Here is a 17,806-nt window from a genome sequence, read left to right on the forward strand (position 1 = left end):
TTTTATTTAAAGACTACAATAATTATTCTCCATCCGTCAGTATCTTTGTAAGGGCCGATACAGACGGACTGCAACCGGACTGCAATTTGTATAGGAACTGCACGCCTACTGCACGTCAACTGCAACGTCGGCGTGTACCGGCCCTACTCTGGGCCCGATTCGGATTTTGTAATAGACATCTAATTACTTAGATATATTTTAGACATCGCCAAGATACGATAACGATATGTTTAAGATCTAACCTGTCTGACATTTCCGCATTTCTGGAGATACTCTTGAACGATTTCCACAAGATATTAGGTACTTCACATCTAATAGATATCTAACACGATCTATCGTAAAAGTGATATTGGTTGCCCGAATTGCGCTGCAAAAAAGAACTAGTTGAAATCTAAACTATAACGTATCTAGAATGGATCTAGTACGTGTCGTTATGAAAATCTTGAAGTTCGAATACGGCAGTCTGTACCGGCCCTAACACCCTGATTTTGTCTTATAGAAAATCATACTCGTTGCTTTTTTACAATTTTCTACAAAGTATATAGTAATAAAAATATAACGTCAGTACCTACCTAGTTGGTTGTAAAAATCGCTATAAAAACAACAATAGCTAATGGAAGGAAATAGCTCCGTGTGTTACTCGTAAAATGTTGCATGATCACAATAAAATGACATGTATTCCAGTGCATCCGGTTTATGTATAATAATTGAGTCCTAACATAGAAATGAGAAAAAAACACGCTAACACTTTAGTGTTAAGAGACCGCAGCAAGCTAGGTTCTCCATACAAACGTAGTTTTACGCTCTCATTTTAAAACGACTAGCTAGATTACTCTAACACGTTACTAACGCAAAAAAAAACAACGGGTTGCACTCAGGGAGTGCCGGCAGAAGTGAAAACTCAATGACTACTGCAAAATGCACTATGTACAATTGAGGTTAACGCCATCTAGCGTTAGCGTTAATTACTTGAAACCCTTAAGCTCATCACTGTTGGTACTTGAGTTATATTAATACCAGTTAGAGCGAAACTCACTAGATGGCATTTAAATCAATAAAGAAGAACTCAATGACATTACATGTAACAGTTTTTCGATCAGGTCACGTGTCCGTCTTACGGTAACGTCATCTCTCGCGAGTTTAACATTTTTTCCCCACCTCAAAAAGTGCACAGCGCCGCTAAAGAAGTTTTCACTTCAAATAGTAGTTTATACAATTGAATTTTACACGTTTTTAATCAAGGGCAAATGCAGTGAAAAAATTAACTCGAAAACTAGATTATATTTAGGAGAGACTCTGTACCTTATAAAGTTAAAAGTTGGCCCGAAAGAAAAAAATCGCGAAAAAGCATCACGCTGAATCATACTATTTTTTTTTTTTTTTTTTATCCAAAACTCTTAAATACTAATATAACAATAAAAACAGCGAGCGAAAACCGCGTACGGTTTATCTGCCGCCATTGTCGCTCGTTTACATTCCGGTTTGGTAGTTATTTATCTAGATAATAAGGAAAGGATGGTAAGTACATATAAATAATCATTTTAGCTAACCTGAGTTGCTGTTAAACAACTCGGGCGCGCACCTGTGCTTGATAACAACATATTTTTTATTATTGTTTTGGTCTTATGTGTATTATTAAGTATATTTTGATTTACATCGTTAGGCCATGAGTTTAATTAAACCCATTTATAATTATAATATTGTGATATTTTATTATACCTTTTGATTGTTTAAATTTCGTGGTAAATGCAAACCATGAATAATAGGTAGTTTAATAGAATAAGCCATTCACTTTTTTACGCAAATATTCCTTTCAATCACTAAAACGTACCTACACAATGCAATATTACGTGTATAATATTACCAACCAGAGACAAGTTAAAATAAAAACCAGACAAGTGCAATTCGGACTCGCCCACCGAGGGTTCCGTACTTTTTGGTATTTGTTGTTATAACGACCACAGAAATACATCATCTGTGAAAATTTCAACTGTCTAGCTATCACGGTTCATGAGATACAGCCTGGTGACAGACAGACTGACAGTGGAGTCTTAGTAATAGGGTCCCAATTTTACCCTTGGGGTACGGAACCCTAAAAATTGTCATTTCTTCCACCGCAAGTTTCGCGTGGCGCGCCATATCTTTTATCCCTTTCTAATTTGACTTTCGCCCACTCTTATAATAGTTTTCTGTGGTTATTTGTACTCTTATAATAGTTTCGTGTGGTTTTTTAAGCCATGATAGTGTGTCAAAGTACTTAGTCAAAAACTAGCTAGTCTGATTTTTGACACAGCGGCCTACCAATACGTAGGTAGAGTCTGGCTAGCCAAAAATTGTTGACAGATATTTCGTTGTTGTATCACCACTTGGCTATGATTTAAAAAAAAGGTTAAAGTCAGTTGTCAATTTATGTCATTCATTCAAATTGTTTGCGGTTTATAAGGGGTTTATTTTAAATAAGTAATATTCATAATGTCTATACTGAGTGAGGTTCGCAAACTATTATTTAAGCTCGTAATAATTACGACAATGGGCGAAGTGTAGCGTTGTATAACGAAAAACTGCAATGTTTACAAGTCGTAAACAAATGTAAACAAATTAGGAGGTTGGTGCTCTATAAATATTTTGATACTTAGCATTTAGCATATTTGGCATAGTACTTGTGTAATTTTTTTGATGGATTAATATTACGGTATTATCGAGCTAGGTCTTATTTACACTACATTTCATTTTTCACCTTGTTACAATGGTATATGGGTAGAAAGTATTAACATATGTGTTTATCGTTGACTGTATTTTACATAGTGGTAGAAATTATGTGAGCTGACCTTGAGTGCACGTCAAGGTTTATTTAACTTATATCCTTAGGTACCTTACGTGTGCACAGAAAATCAAAAATATTTTCTAGTATCAAAACTATAATTCCTACTACACAATATGTGACCAGCCCAAGATTTTTTGAATTTCCCGCCAAACATTTGTGTAATATTTCAGTAGCCAGACTCTATGTAAGTATATGTCGTTTCCATCTTAGAATTAATCTTATCATGAAAAGGTCAAACCTAACCTAACCATCTCATGAAATGACCAATTCTAAAATGGCATTTCATAAAATTATCAAGTTCTATGATCTGGCCACGAAAGAAAGTTGTTACAGATTTTTCACCCCCGTTAAAAAATACAGTAAGTGAATATAACACGATTTAATTGTCGTCAACAACTAGAGTCGCGCATAGCCATAATACATTGGCCCAAGTGCACATACATCACATCACATCATAATCAAACCATTATTATAATTTCGTACAAAATGACTTCAAATTGGCACACCGTCAACGTGTTTAATAAAAAAGCGGCCAAGTGCGAGTCGGACTTGCGCACAAAGGGTTCCGTACCTAACGCAAAAAACGGCAAAGATCACGTTTGTTGTACCCACTTAAATATTTTATTTTGTTTATAGTATTTGTTGTTATAGCGGCAACAGAAATACATCATCTGTGAAAATTACAACTGTCTAGCTATCACGGTTCATGTGATACAGCCTGGTGACGGACAGACTGACGGACAGTGAAGTCTTAGTAATAGGGTCCCGTTTTTGCCATTTGGGTACGGAACCCTAAAATATATCAGCCTAACCTTCACGCTCTCGTGACGATGAGAACTACGAGTATTCGTTTTTGTTGACGGTATCACATTTTCACTTTTAAAATACTCCGGCCGAGCACGTATAGGCATTTCGACACTTGTTAAAATGACCTATGAGATACAATTGCAATATAATACGCATGCAATTATAAGTATTTTAATGTAAGTAGTTTACGTGTAGAAAACTTTTACTTAAGGGGCCTACTGATTAACAGTCCGCCGGACGGTATCGGCCTGTCTGTTGTTCGGAACTGTCAACTTTTTGTTCTAACTGACAGGCCGATACCGTCCGGGGGACTGTTAATCAGTGGGCCTCTTTAGGCTTTTGGATACGATTCGCGCGTCGCCCCGATGTTTGAGCGAGACAACGATATGAACGCGTTATCCTGCTCGCACATCGGAACGACTAAGTCGGTTTTGTATAATCTATATAGGCAGCGTCAGAATGATGTAAAAATAGTTATTTGTACAACAAGAGATCAAAGTTTGATATTTCTTCGAGTGCTTATTTTGAGTCCCGTGCAAGCGAAAGATACTATACTAGATCTAGAATCTAATTTAGAATCTTGAGCGTAGTAAGGGACTCAAAAGCGCACGAGATGTAAATAACTTTGATCTCGTGTAGTTCACAAAACTTTTCACCTCAGCAGTGAGAACATATTAGAGAACCCGAAAAATGTATTCCTTCTTCATCACTTACCTATTCACTCATGTTGTCTTAAGATATACTAACAATTAAGTTTTCACCTCAGCAGCTCGAACAAGGGTACTTTGCTACTTAAAAACAGTGAGCAAAATCGCATTTTGCTCATTGTGTCTCACTCAGTGAGCAAAATGCGATTATGCTCACTGTTTTTAAGTAGCAAAGTACCCTTGTTCGAGCTGCTGAGGTGAAAAATAAATTCCAATAGGGACGACGAGTGATGGCATCAAAGCATTTTGATTTAAAAATATAAATATTCCTCGGTTATTGTTCTTAAACAAATGCCATTCAATTGAAAACAATATAAAAACATAGCTCAATCTCTATTCTAAATTCTCAAGACAATGGTGGACTTAAAAACTTTTTCCATTGAGTAGTAAAACCCACCGGTTGCAAAATTAAGTCAAAATATCACACTTACGTCATTCTTCTTTCAAGGAAACAAAAGGTCCATATCGAAATGGTTCTATAAATCCTGCTTTTCGTGTCAAAAAGTTGTAACTGCCATCCCATTTGTGATAAAATTCGTCGAGACTCGAAGATCGGGCAATGAATGCACATGAAAAGCATTGTGAGGATTCGATTGGTCGAAATGTATTCTACGACAGTACGAGTATGATCGGTATCTGTTATTCAAAGAGTACGCTTTTGTGTGAGAAGTTGATTTGGTAAAGTGGGGATAGCTATTCTTAGTGTTCTTATCTTATCTTATAATTTCGGGAGCCCTTGCGGATACACTTCGACCCATCAGGATCTTTCGTGCATTACCCCCTTAAGATTGACCTTTCGAATATTCAAGAGCTTTTTCGACCATCTCCGTGTGTCGGATGATGGCGCTCATGGGTAGTGCTTTGAATTTATTTCCATAGTGTTGGTAACAGAATTGATTCTTTTGAGTTATCTTATACACAATATAATTATACTCTAGTCATTACATTATGTAGAGAGTTTTTAAAGACAAATGTTTGCAAGTTTTGCAACTTTTCGACTTGGTTGTCTTTACTCTAAAGCGCGACTTAGTTGTGTTTAAGTTACATATAACTGTCACCTTCCTGACAAAATGACAGGATGAAGGAATGAATAAATGGTTTTCTATTGGTTTTTTTATTGTGACATTTGTAACGATTGCCGTTTAATTAAAAATTTGTTTAGCATGGGTATTATGCATTAGATTACTGGTGAATTCTCAATGATATGACTGGGGACTCGGGTGCCGTTAAGATTGACCATTTTTACGGTAGATGTCGCTACGCGCCACTCTAAGGCGTGTAAACAAGAAAGGAAGGAATGAAAGGATTCACACGCTACTGGTAAGCTTCGGTAGCCCAATTGGTTAAAAGCGATCGGACAATTCGGACGGATATTCCGAATGGTCGATACGCCAAATCTTACCCTAACCGGGGCATTTTTCCATTTATTTGTCTATCCTTTAATTATAACAATGTTTGCCGTTTCTTGTATACCCTCCTGACGACCGGGTTTCAAAATTTGCCGGCTTAAATAATTGAACTCTGTCAAGTTGACAGAGTCAAAAGTTAATTAGGGCCTATATACTACGTATACGACGCCAGTCCTCAGAAGGATACACCAGATTTTGTTTATTACAATACAATACAAATACTTGGTGGAACCATCGTGGTGAGAGGATTAGCCGCTCGGTAAATGAATACCGAACGTTGCCCGGGGTACGCCAGACGCTGTGTACAATCGTAGTGGCTTCGAGTGCGTCTTGCGGGGAGGCTCCTTTCATGTACCCCCCAAATAAAACAGAAATACAAACAGAGGTAAACAACAGGCGGTCTTATCGCTAAAAAGCGATGTCTTCCAGACAACCTTTGGGTAGCGGAAATTAATAAATTATTACGTTATTTTTCCTTAAATTTTGTATGGATGTTATTTTATATAGAGGTGACATTACGAGAATAACATGAGGCGGAAAAACTTAGGTTTAATGTTAAGTAATTATTGGTTATTATTCTGTATTATGCATCGCAGTGCGATAATAGGCGGTGGATCATAAACAGGTTTTACTGCAAATAGTTTTGCACTGTTTTGATGATTACATAGGTACTTAGGTGAGGTGAATTCGGGTAATTTCTAAAGAAAAACACAAAAAAAGTCTGCCACTATTTGTGGTAGTGGACGGTGCTTCTCTATACAAACATAGTACCCATTTTCCTCCCTAGCTTAGTTTGAATTTATTCGATTTTTTGATTATCATAAGAGAGTCAGATATGTCGAAAAAGATGTGTTGTGTGTGTTGTGTGTGACTAGTTAACAATGTAAAACATGGAAAATATTTTGATTAGTTTAAATTACCCCGCAGTCTAAATTGTCCCCCTGCACCTTACTCATTTTTAAAAGCTCCTAAAAGCTCCTAATAAAACAATAGCAAATAATCAAACGAAGGGATACAGGCTGTGGTTAACATCAAATTACTAGAAATATTTTCTATAATCACTACATAGTATAAAACAAAGTCGCTTCCCGCTGTCTGTCCTTATGTAAAGATAAGATAAGATAAAAGATAGTTTATTCAAGTAGGCATAATTACAATGCGCTTATGAACGTCAAATAAAGCTAGGTAGACCGGCTTGTATGCTTAGATCTTTAAAACTACGCAACGGATTTTGATGCGATTTTTAATAGATAGAGTGATTCAAGAGGAAGGTTTATGTATAATTTGTTAGCGCGTGCAAAGGCAGGTCGCTTGTATAAAATAAAACATATTTTCCAGAGAGGAAAATGGGGTTTGTATTTAGAAGCGGTCGTCTCCTTTCCTCTCATCAATCTGAACCCAGGTGACGTCCAGCCAATAATGTGTTGAAAGCCAATCAGCCATAATGGGCACAATAGCTGCGCCTGGGCGGGACGGTAATGATATCATTACCGTCCATTGCGGATTGACGTTACGTCACAGTCTTTGTATTAGGACTATAATGTAATGTGCATGCTCCAGCCCCACAGAGGCCCTAAAAAGGTCTATCATTACATTTTGAATCATTATTTTGTCTGCATTTGTCTTTGGCAAGTTTTTATGTTTGTGCGTCTAGAGTAAATGTACTTTTCGTGGGGTAATTACACATATACACTTATATCGACCGGGATATGAACCGTGATTACCTACCTTTTGTATTGTTTTCGAGCTCCAGATATTTCGACGCAATTACATGCATCTTGTTCACGGGTAACTGAAGATAGCGGGTGTGTGTAAAAGTTGTAAGTCTAGTGAAAATAACCGTAAATCATTCAAAACTGTAAGTAATTACACATATCTCTGTTTTGGTATTACGCTGGGACATCAGTTATTCACAAACAAGACCGACACGTGGAAATACCTACATACATTGAAACAAAATAAATTTGCAGTAGACCCGCCGAAAAATATATTAACTTGGAGACTCAAAAATGCGCGTTTTCCCAGAGATAAGACCTAGCTAGATCGATTTTTCGCCCCCGAAAACCCCCCCGAAGATTCCCGAACAGCCGTTTCCGATATCCCCGAAGTATATATATGTATATAAATAAATAAATAAATAAACAAGAATTGCTCCTTTAAAGGTATTAGATACTGGGCATTTTCCGCAAGTCGACAACCATTGGCACTATTTTGCGTGAAAAAACGAGGTAGCTCTACTCTAGCCACCCCAGCTATATTTTTTTCTTCAAGGATTTATGGAGAAGTGATCACTGATCATCCACTATCCTCTTGACTTAAGCATATGTTCAGTAAAATGTGTATGACCCTAACTCACGTTAGCAACAGGACCTCATGTCGCAACACGCACAAGTGTCAAATTTGGTCATTGCCCCAGAGGCAGGATATAGACGATTCCGGGTCGAAAGCAGGGCATTGAAGGGCTTCATACTCTACCAGTGTTGGCCACTAAAGTGTCATTCAATAGAACTTGCTAACTATGTAAACAAAAGTTACTAGTAAATTGACATACAGTGTCAATTTTAGTATGGCGGTTTGTTTACATAGTTAGCAAGTTCTATTGAATGACACTTTACAAATCATTGCATACCCCGAATGATTAGCAATTTATTATACAGGTAATATAATATATTTAAGTTCATCTGACGGATGATATTATTCCAACTTGTAACCGTGAAGTAATAAATAAATGCAGATGAAATACATATACGTAGTTATGTGCCGCTCCTGAGCGAGCGTAAGTCAATTTACAATTGATTGTTTTTATTGAATCTTAAATGCGCGCGCGCATGGAGACTGATTTTTGGTGTTTGACGTCATATTGTCCTTGATCCTCAGGAGAGTATATTCAATCGGAAGTGTTTAGAAAATAGCGTTACGCACCCAACACTTTTGTGGGGTACCCTCATTATACGATTTAATGTTAAATATCTGGGAAACCGAGCTTTGCTCGGAAAACATATAAAAACTCAAAAATGCGCGTTTTCCAGAGATATAGACCTAACTAGATCGATTTTTCGCCCCCGAAAACCCCTATTTAGCCAATTTCATCGAAATCGTTAGAGCCATTTCCGAGATCCCCGAAATATATAAATAAATATACAAGAATTGCTCGTTTAAAGGTATAAGATAAGATTTAAACTCTTGTAATAACAAAAGTAATAAATGAATATTATAGAATAATTTTATAGCAGCTAAACTATGAATTGACTGTGATAATAACGGCCAATGACCATTTTAGTAGAGACGTGAGATTTAGTCATTAATTAATGGATCGTCTAATATCAATTATGAACAATAAACTTTGGCTCGCATGACTGCTTTCAGAGATCTGCTGATTGTATCTGTTTCGCATGCACGGGTTTATTAGTACGTAAAATCGCCCACAGATAATATAGGTACATTTGAAGCGGCCATGGTGGTTAAAAGTACAAATCCATACATGAATGTTAACGTCTGTATAACCAACTTTTGTGAATACGTAATAAAAAAACGGCCAAGTGCGAGTCGGACTCGCGCACGGAGAGTTCCGCACCATCACCCATCCAAGTACTGACCCCGCCCGACGTTGCTTAACTTCGGTCAAAAATCACGTTTGTTGTATGGGAGCCCCACTTAAATCTTTATTTTATTCTGTTTTTAGCATTTGTTGTTATAGCGGCAACAGAAATACATCATCTGTGAAAATTTCAACTGTCTAGCTACCACGGTTCGTGAGATACAGCCTGGTGACAGACGGACGGACGGACAGCGGAGTCTTAGTAATAGGGTCCCGTTTTTACCCTTTGGGTACGGATCCCTAAAAAGCGTAATTTCCAGCAAGCTGGTCATTTTGTCCTTAATGCGTGTAATCCGACTTTGCGAAATCCTGTGAGGTCCCAGGTTGGTCCCAGGAAGTCCATTATCACAGACCACCTAATTAAAATAGGTGGTCTGTCTGTGCCACAGAACAAGTTAGAATGGCGATGCGAGCAGGGTACGTGTCGCCGCCGGTTTTGAGCAAACGCTACTCGCCCGCGCTGACCGAAAAACGAAGTAAACATGCCTTTTGCGCCACAATAACCTTCATATTAAGAAGCCAGACATCAAATCTGTCTAAAGGAGGCGTATCCATTCACCATGCACACAAGTTTTTACTACCGTTGCGCGAGTGTTAGTAAATGTGGAGAGGATCGAGCGGCGTCACCGGTTCCGATACTCCCTTGAAAACAGACAACAATTCGTGCAAATTGACCACTACCATAATGATTCCGGGCAGCTCCAAAAAATCCAGTCAAAGTGGCAAACTGTCAACAGCTCAATTCCACAAGGCAGCGTACTGGGATGTGTGCTCTTCTTAATATACATAAACGACCTCCCAAAAATTACTAACCATAAGTGCGTAGTATTTGCCGACGATATCTCCCTCTTATTTAAACACGATAATGACCCAAACAATAACTTTTCACATATAAAGGAAACCTTCTTCGACATATCACAATGGCTACAAGACCATAACTTAATTATAAATACAGCAAAAACAAAGACTATACAATTTAGACCACACCAAAAACGACCGACTGACTTGACACCACTATTACAAGATTTAAACATAATAGAAGAGACTGAATGTACCCTGCTAGGACTAACTATTACCCACCTAGACTGTAAAAAACACGTAGCCAAAGTCAAAGCAAAATTATCTTCCTTCCTATACGCGTTCAGCATTTTAAAATCAAACACACATATCCATTGCGCCCTGTCCGCTTACTACGCATATGCACAGTCTTGGCTCAGTTATGGTTTGCTATTGTGGGGCCATAGCAGCGACGCCCACGACCTATTTATAATGCAAAAAAAATGCATTCGTATATTGGTAAATATTCCACAGACCGACAGTTGCAAACCCCATTTTCAGGAACTTCAATTATTGACTCTCCCCTCTCTGTATATCCTGGAAATAACTTCATTTATCAAAAATAATTTACACCTATTTGAATTTAACAAGAGTGCGCGTCGCAAAGATAATCTCATTCTCCCAGAACCAATCTTAGATATTTATAAAAAAGGACCGTACTACCGAGCAATAAATATATATACCTAATAAACTACCTACTGAAATAAAAAACATACAAATAAATCATTTATTTACACAAAAACTCAAGTCCGTTCTATTGCAAAAATCATACTATACCATCGAAGAATTTATGCAGGATGATCTATTATGATAATATTTGTAAACAAAGTTCCTAAACATAGAAAATAATAATATGTAGTAGCAAGTAGCAAGCAAAGTATATTTAAGTGTACTAAATATTATATTTAGTTAATGTAGTCTTAAGGATAATTGCCATACCCTACCAGGGTGCCATGTGATCTGTTTCTATTGTAACATCTATTAATATTGTACCATGGTTTGCAATAAACGATACTATACTATACTAACTGCGCGCGATAGCCATTCTAACCTCTTTAATATGTTCTGTGGTCTGTGCCCATTATTGACGACAAAAAAGGAAAACAAAAATAGAGACTGTGGTCGTCCGAATACTGAAATTTTAAAACAGAAATCGTGACCAAGAAACACAAATGGCGTTTTTGTGACATTGACAGCCTGGGCTTAAAATAGGCAAATGTAGGGTGGCTTTGACTTGGCACAGTGCCAAGTTGTGCCAATTTTAGAACTATTGTTGTTTTTTAATGCTGTATTTCTTTTCGGGAATATTTGAAGTCGCAACTAGGTTTTAAACTAAAAGGCTAACCAAGTAAACATAGAACTTATCGAATCATTCGAATATTATTGTAATTTACAGTAGGTAAACGCAAGCACAAAAGCAATGCAACCTTACTCACCGACAGGAACACAACACTATGAGTAGGGTCTAGGTAGTGTTATTTAGCTGCCGTTTTCTGTGAGGTGGTGACAGGTGTAAGGTGGTCCACCACCTTCCACCAACCTCCAGGTTGTCAGAGCTCAACGAGAGGGTGCAGAGTGTTAGGGTCGGCAAGTAACTCCTCTGGAGTTGCAGGCATACATATGCTACGGAGACTGCTTACCATCAGGCGGGCTTGTTTGCCATCAACGTAGTAAAAAAATGCCTTTAGGGGAAAGAGATCTTCGAGTTTTGATTTAAATAAATGGGATGGGAGCAGAAGCGAAAATGTAGATTAGATGATCTTAAGAGTTCTGTAACTCGCAGAGACATTTCGTGACTGTCGTGTTTTCGAGCCAGTAAAATGACTTGACCACCATAATTACGTATTATTATAATACTAAACCCATTTTATTGCATGTCAAACGACGTAAAACTGGTACAACAAATAAGCAAGGTTACAGGCTTCCTCAATCTTAGATTAAAAGTGGAAAAATTACTGTCTTGGGTGAGACTTGAACTCACGGCCTCTGAATCCAGCTTAATAGCATCGTTCACAGACGTTTCTGCTTGTTAAAAAATTAAAATTAGGCTTCTTCAATGTTTTATAAAAAAAATGCATATACTATAATATAGTTATATTATAACCTGTTACTTATTTCACTTTGGAGAATAGAAAAAACCCTCAGTTTATCTAGTTTCATTCAATTAACCTCTTTTAAATTTTCTAAATAGGACACGTGTTTCATATCATATTATATTATCTTACCTAGTATAATATCAACGAAAATTCACATAGAACTCTTAACGAGATACTTGACATTTTTCGGAAACTTCACTCGCTTTGAATAATTTTACGGTTTAGACTCACTTGTTTTAAGTCACTCGCGCGACATTTTCGGAGAGCCTAGGTCTCCTTTTTCAAGCACTAACAGTGCGAGCAGCGTTCACGACGGCGGTGTATCGCGTACTGCGGTAAGCCGTAAAATTATTCAATGTTAGTATGTCTCACAACAGTTTAAATTCGTTCACTCGCTTTGTTTCCTTAATACAGTCTCTCTGTGTTCGCGACACTGTTTAACATTGTTATTTAACAGGAAACTGATTGCCTTGTCTTTAAGTCAGTGACCAATTTATGCAAAAATACATACATATAATTATTGTATGTATAGTCAGCCAAGAAAGTGGTCTATCACTACGACTATATCATCTGATTGATAGAGTCGAAAAGTGGTAGACCACTTTCTTGGCTGACCGTACGAAGGTGACGGTCTTTCGCTCGCATCCAACTCGCTTCTGTAACATTTTGTTTTTTGCGATTTAGCCTTAATTTGGTCTACGTAACAAAAGTAATTCAGTGTGATACGAGTATGTGACTTTAGTATACAATTATAACTTTGGAAATGTAATAATGATCCAACAAAATTAAAAGAGGGCAACCAATAACATGAAACCCATTTGAATACTATCTCGACAGATAACACTGTCCGTTTAAAAACGGCACTCAAATCGATTCATCCGTTTCGGAGCTACGGAAGGTAAGATGGCATATGGTTTTTTTATATAACTAGTGCTTACGAGGTTGTCATGCGGACCTCAGGCTTCCATGGCAAAAAGCCAGACTTTAGGATGATGATTGGAATTCAGCAAGAGCAAAAAAACATATCAAAACAAATACTTCACAAGTTCCACAATAGCCAAGATCACATTGAGTTATTTCGGTTAGATTCGGCGACCGTCGCCGCAATTATATTAATTGATAAAGCCATCGCGACGCCCGGGCCCGTGGTCGTAACGCTGAAACCAAGTTTTAGAACTATTGGTATTATAAATCCTGGAGGTGGATCCTAATCAACTTTTAAACTTACTGTTTTTGTTATCGGTTTTGATAAATTAACGATCGTCTTGGTGTGTGAGATGCACACGACAGATCAAAACCATAACAAGGTGTGAAAGTTGAACCGGGATCCTGGTTTGTGAATTGTGCTTTTAACAAACAGTCTTTTAGATACTTGAATAACGGAGCAAATGTAGAGAACAATCAACGAATTTCAATTTAGGAACAGCTTGTACCTTGTATTGTAAAGTGTCATTCAATAGAACTTGCTAACTATGTAAACAAACCGCCATACTAAAATTGACACTGAATGTCAAATTACTAGTAACTTTTGTTTACATAGTTCGCAAGTTCTATTGAATGACACTTTAGATCGAGTCTGTTCGGAAAGAGAACTCTCTTTCCGCTCAGACTTTAGAGTTCACAGCTTTGACAGTTTTATGAAACCTCTGGTAGACCTAGGTCTGTGCGAAAAGACAAGAGTCGTAGAATGTATTGGATCCCATATATTTCACGACTTTTCACTTTCCACAAATACTCTATTTGTCTACAAATAATTTCTGAAGTCGTCAATAACTAAGTATCGATTTTAGCAAATACCGTCGAAAATGAGATTTTGCCTCCGTCACTATATTACTTTTTGATTCGGTTATATAAATAACTCTATATCGGAACAAAATTATAATAAAGTTATGAATCTAGTATGTACCTATGGCGTGATTGATACTATGGGTGTCAATATGAAATGTAAACCACTCTACTGTCCATCACCTATTTTAGAATATTGTAGGTACCTAAGTAATTAAATATAACAACTAATTTTAAAGATAACCGTCCCTCACGCTAAATCACTTTATTATCAACCTATAAACGTATGATGTACTCTACTCAGGGACTGTCATACGTGTACACATGTCATACGTGATGATATAAAGGTTTTATAGATCTGTGCCTTATACATTTTATAACTAGTGACTGTGAGCTGTAGACCTCGCGAGCATTGCTTAATGTGGTTCTCCTTATGCGAATTTCATACAATTTTATTTACAGTTTTTTTCTCTTAATACGTAGATTTTATGTAGTTTAAACATGGATTTGTTGTCTGAGCAAAATTAAAAATAATGACCAATTCGATAATAATATTATTTAAAAAATTATTTAAAAATGGAGAGAATTTTGCTCAACGCTTGTTTGTGTCAAAACCAAGCTAACATGTGGAAGAATTGAGAGAAGATGGCAAAGTTAAGTTGTCAAAGATGTCACTTTAACACAGGTGACCTAAAGAACTAAGTAAGGTAGTGCCTAATTTGCTCGATAGGTGGTAAAAACGTAAAGGTCTAATTCACAAAATATAGTGGATTGGTTTAGCTTACAAACCATTTCCGGTAAAATTTGACCCTACAGTCGCGTACATATCTTGTATCACCTAAAAAATTACACCCAATATGTATTCGCATATATAGTATACCTAGCATACCATATTTAAATGATGTAAGGTACCCTTTACGCCAATTATAGAAACAAGCATCATATAACATCTGTATTTCGATCGTGTGAATCAAAACTGATACCATTATAGTGTGAGAAAATGTTTGCAATAAGATACGTAATTTTAGTACCCTCACGGAAGCTCTCATATAAATCAAGTAGATTTAAGCTTTGAGCTAAACTATACATAACTTATTTTATTTATATTTATTTAGATGGTATTTTGTTTGTTTTCTGTGTATTTTGTGATAGGTTTTTTTCATCGCATTTGCAACAGAAGATTGTTAGAAAGAAGTCGTTTTTTATTTAGCTATAAGACCGCCTGTTAATTACCTCTGCTTATGACGCTGTTATTTTTTGTATTGGTTTCTTCTATTGAGGTGTGCAATAAAGAGTATTGTATTGTAAATAACTAGCTTTTTCCACTGCGAATTCGTCTCTTTCGAATGATGATGATAAATTGATGATTGATAAAAACAATCCCATGCCTTTCCCAGGATTCCAAACTATGTATCTCCATAAATATACCAAAATTCATCTTACTCAGTTTAGCTGTTTAAGCATGAAGAGATATCACACAGACAGACAGAGTTAAGTACATTTATAATACTAGACAGCATTTATAATATTAGTAGAGATTTAAACAGTAATACTTTACTTTGTTATTGTTTTAGATAACCACATTACAGTTTCACTTATCTTGAATTTTATTATGTTTTTGATCGCTATCTCACTTTGCAAAGAACATATATAGCACCAGATACATCCAGATTCATCCAAGTAATTGAGACGAAACGAAATTTTTCAAGGGAACAAACTGTTTTGTTTACTAAAGAAAATAAGTACACCCTTTTCGCAATGGTGATCATCGTTATGATAACATTGATAACCACATCCTGTACATTAGTATTTCATCAATTTCCTAGTATTTTTAGACTAGAACTTTAAGCGGGTATTATAAGTATTTTACCTTGAGTTTTGACATGACTCCAAATAGTTTAAAACATAATACACTACACAACACAAGGCGCGTGCGACTCAGCGCGCTGTATGGTGGCGACTGACTTGATTACTTCAGATGACATGATACGGACACAATATAGGGAATGCGACAGTAACCTACCTTTGTCTACATTCAAATCTTAGATGCAAATTATTGTTTTTATGTGTCATCTTATTTAAAAATAAAAATTATATACTCGCTTTATTAATGGAATTCATTAGGAAAATGGTTATGTACTTTTGCAGCTCGCTGTATATGACACCTCGTATAATTTTTTTATCATATTTGTACTTAGGATCACGAGCTATTTCGATCTTGATATGAGAAAAAGTGTTCGTAGATTTTTTCCACTGTGTTACCATTTTTATGGGATTGAAGAAACGGGCGAACTATTTCTTTCGCGTAATAGAATCATTTATTTTTATTCATTTTTCATTTACCTATTGTTTCTTCTTTTAGCTTTTACCCTTCCATGAGTGTAGTTCATAGACAAATTAAACCTTTTTTTGTGTACCTCTAAATTTGTCCATGAGTATATTTGAAATTCCTTTTTAGTCATTCGATTTCGAACCATAATTCTTATTGTAAAGATGCGTATTCGTTTTAAGTATGATGGCAAGTATTTTGCCGCTACGGACTTATTAGGGGTAAGTAACATATAAAAACATAGTTTTGGTATGGAAATATTTAAATAATACAATCAATCTGCCCCTCTGCTACTCATTCCATGCATCTTAGTAAGCCATTGCAAAGATGTTTACGTAGCATGTATTCCCACTACGTTGTGCGCGCTTTCGAGCATTTACTTTAGTTGGAAGATGGATTACTTATGTGTACTCTGGTGATGATAGGTCGACAATTGTCTGCCATGTGATACGGGATCGTAGAAAAAGGACGATTGACGATATGATGAATGCGGTCACTCGGTTTGTTGGTTGCTAAAGTTTCTTGCGGAAGTACTGTAGTATATTTTGATATGTATATGTATAACAATATACTATTTTCGTATCGGCCCGAAAATTCTATAGGAAGTTTCTGTACTTGTCTATTCTAATGCACAGTTGAGGACTGCCAACCATTTAAATGGTGAAGATGGAGTGGTGGATGGTGGAAAAGAAAGGAAGTTTCGTTGTCTCAGCATTTTCATATATGAAACAAGTAAACTTTCAAATAATAATTATCCGCCGGTGATACCTCAGTCTTGCCCACATAACATACAAGATACACTACATCCAAAGTAAATGTAAAAAAGAATAATACACATAACAATATCAAAATGATTATTATATTAGGTACCTATATTATAAAGAATCTGAGTTTAGTATTTATCTAATTATTTATTTATTTAATAAAAACACTTAAAATAAAAACTTATAAATATAATATATTAGTGGTTGTCTATATTATTATTCCGCTCGCATTTTAAATGCCAAAAAGGTTGCCCGCAGCAATAAAATACTTCAAGTACATAAGTACTTAATGTTCAATACACTTGAATGCAATAAAACTGGGTCACTATGTATATATGTTTCCGTAGGACGTGACCAGTTAAAATTGCTTTATAGTGTTTTACTTTGCGGAAATATTGCAACAATCGCGATTGAAAGCGAAATCAATTTATGAGGAAATAATAGAAGGCGATAAAACTGTAGATTGGGTGGGATACATTAAAGGTAATGTGTTATTATTACGATTTTACGATAGGTATGTATACAGAGAGGCTCCCGTGAAAACCGAATTTCGCAAATTGCGGGCATTTTTCTGTCACTCCAAATACGTCTTCGCTGGAATAAAAGAGAAAGATCCCCGCAATTAGCGAAATTCGGTTTTCGCGGTAGCC

At 36.4% G+C, this 17,806-nt stretch overlaps 1 protein-coding gene across 1 annotated transcript in view; it reads right to left on the minus strand.

The window, feature by feature from the left end:
- The window catches only part of LOC134649729 (angiotensin-converting enzyme-like), a 78,744-nt gene extending 62,680 nt beyond the window's left edge, over positions 1–16,064 (minus strand). The window contains 1 exon segment of the mRNA XM_063504560.1: positions 15,934–16,064. Within this exon segment, the coding sequence (XP_063360630.1) occupies positions 15,934–15,948 (15 nt within the window). The 5' untranslated portion in view covers positions 15,949–16,064.
- Positions 16,065–17,806: the final 1,742 nt, after the last annotated feature.

Source organism: Cydia amplana, chromosome 7 (genome assembly GCF_948474715.1).
Source record: "Cydia amplana chromosome 7, ilCydAmpl1.1, whole genome shotgun sequence".
Classification (NCBI taxonomy): Eukaryota; Metazoa; Arthropoda; class Insecta; order Lepidoptera; family Tortricidae; genus Cydia; species Cydia amplana.